We start from the raw sequence: 2,245 nt of genomic DNA on the forward strand, positions 1-2,245 counted from the left end.
CAACTCACACTCTCTCTCTCTCCCCTTTCTCCTCTCTCAGTTTATACCAGAATGATAAAAAGCATTTCTTTAAAACTCTTTTTAATTTCATTTTTATTGGAATGCAAATAAATGTTGCACAATTAATAACAAACGAGTGAAGAAAATATGTGAAAGAGAGACCATGGTATTGAGCGTACCAGGTTCTTGCTATGTGTAGTTCCATATGTATAATATCTACTAGATTATCTACCAAACACAATCACTTTTTACTTCCTTGGATTCTAATTTTGGAAATTTCATTTTTTAAAACATTATTCAGTGTCACTGTGCCTGATGACGTGATGATGGCAGCAGAGTATGATGTCACAAGAAACAAGGAAGCCACGTTTTCACTATTGACTTACGTGTGTTACCTACAAAAGATTTTTAGCTCCATCTTCGTGAAAGGGATAATAATACTCCCCAAATATTATTCTCCCTAAACTGACCTTGTTACTCTCTTTATAAGCCTCTTGAGGCCCGCTTTGATCTCCTTATTCCTCAGACTATAGATCAGAGGGTTTAACATGGGGATCATGATGACATAGAAAACTGACAACGTCTTATCTTTATTCATGGAATGACTAGACTTGGGTTGCATGTACACAGAGAGAGCTGTGCCGTAGTACAAAGTCACAGCCGCCAGGTGGGAGGCACAGGTGCTGAAGGCCTTGGAACTACCTTTGCCTGAGGACATCTTCAGGATAGCAGCAGCAATGAAACCATAGGAAAAGAGGATCACAAGCAAAGACCCAAAGGCAATGAAAATACCTGCCAGAAGAGTCACTTGGCTGGTGAAAGTTTTGGAGCAAGCCAAGGACAGAACCTGGGGCAAATCACAGAAGAAATGTTGGACGATATTTGGTCCACAGTAGTAAAGACTGAAGCAAGGGACTGTATGAGCTATGCTACCAAGGAAACCGCCTACAAACGCCCCAGCAACCATCTTTCCACAGAGATCAGGAGCCATGATGACTGAATACTGCAGAGGGTGACCAATGGCAACATATCTGTCACAGGCCATGACAGCCAAGAGGCAGCACTCACTCAAACCCATCCAGGCTGTAACGAAATACTGAGTAGCACAGGCCACAAAGGAAATAGTTTTTTCCTTTCTCAGAAGGTCTGAAAGCATCCTTGGGCTGATTGAAGAAGAATAGCAGATGTCTATAAATGACAGGACACTGAGAAAAAAGTACATGGGTACGTGCAGGTGGGAGTCCATCCTGATTAGGAGGATGAGAACTAGGTTCCAGACAAGGGTCACAAGGTAGACTCCTAGGAAGACTGGAAAGAGAATAAGCTGCAGGTCTTTGTTTTCTGAGAGACCCTGAAGAATAAACATGGTCACAGAAGAGTGGTTTCTATTCCTTTCCATGGACTTGCTTGATACCATCTGCTAAAAATAGACAAGAGAAATATAGCTTTGTTTCCAGAAAACAAAAAGGGGTCATTTTTGCCCCAGTCAATTACCTGCCTAAATAGCACTAATTTACCCATTTTGAGACAATGAAATCACATTTCAAGTATAATCATCAACCTTACCTTCATTCATTAATGTTGTCCATCTTGAGTTTATATTATCTGGTTTTCTTTGGGGGGAGAAAGGACAATTAATAGACATTATTAGTACATTTTCTCCTAAAGTATCTTTTTTCCTATTTTCCCATGGTATATTTTGCAAATATGTGAGATTTGGAAGTGGGCCAAATTAAGAAAATAGTGCCATTCATTCATGTGGTGAGATTCTCCTTTTTCATATGCACATCAAGAAACCAGAAGTAAGTCCAATTTAAAATCCTCTTGTGAACCTGGTTTTAATCAGTTGACATTTAGCCACTCTCAACACTTCTAAAAGATCCTTTCTGTTTAATGATACCTGTAGAGATCTTAGCAGGATGGTGTAAAGAGTCACTTAGAAGCAAGAGGAACACTTGAAAATGAATGTGACATAGAAACTCTTGGAAGCCTCCTGAGAAATAAATAGACAGAGGTTTAGAGGGATATCGAACTTCCTTTCTTTCTCTTACAGATTTTCCTTTCATCAAAATAGAAATAAGAATTCTGTTGTCCAAAAGGGTAATTGTTGATCTTCTTTGCCCTTTTGAAGATCCATGGACATTCAGGTTCCTTTATCTAACAATACACACTGTTTCTCATATTTGCATACAGTGTTTATGGATTTTTCAATCATCTGGAAGTATAATTTAGAGACTTTGACTTT

The 2,245-nt window shown here is 39.0% G+C and overlaps 1 protein-coding gene across 1 annotated transcript; it reads right to left on the bottom strand.

The window, feature by feature from the left end:
* Window positions 1-460: 460 nt before the first annotated feature.
* LOC102876700 (olfactory receptor 5A2-like) lies at window positions 461-1,417 on the bottom strand. The gene has a single exon (XM_006900475.1). The coding sequence runs from the start codon at window positions 1,415-1,417 to the stop codon at window positions 461-463; it is 957 nt and encodes a 318-aa protein (XP_006900537.1).
* Between the last annotated feature and the right edge of the window lie 828 nt (window positions 1,418-2,245).

Source organism: Elephantulus edwardii, unplaced genomic scaffold, assembly GCF_000299155.1.
Source record: "Elephantulus edwardii isolate Elephantulus edwardi_28Jun2011 unplaced genomic scaffold, EleEdw1.0 scaffold00284, whole genome shotgun sequence".
Taxonomy (NCBI): Eukaryota; Metazoa; Chordata; class Mammalia; order Macroscelidea; family Macroscelididae; genus Elephantulus; species Elephantulus edwardii.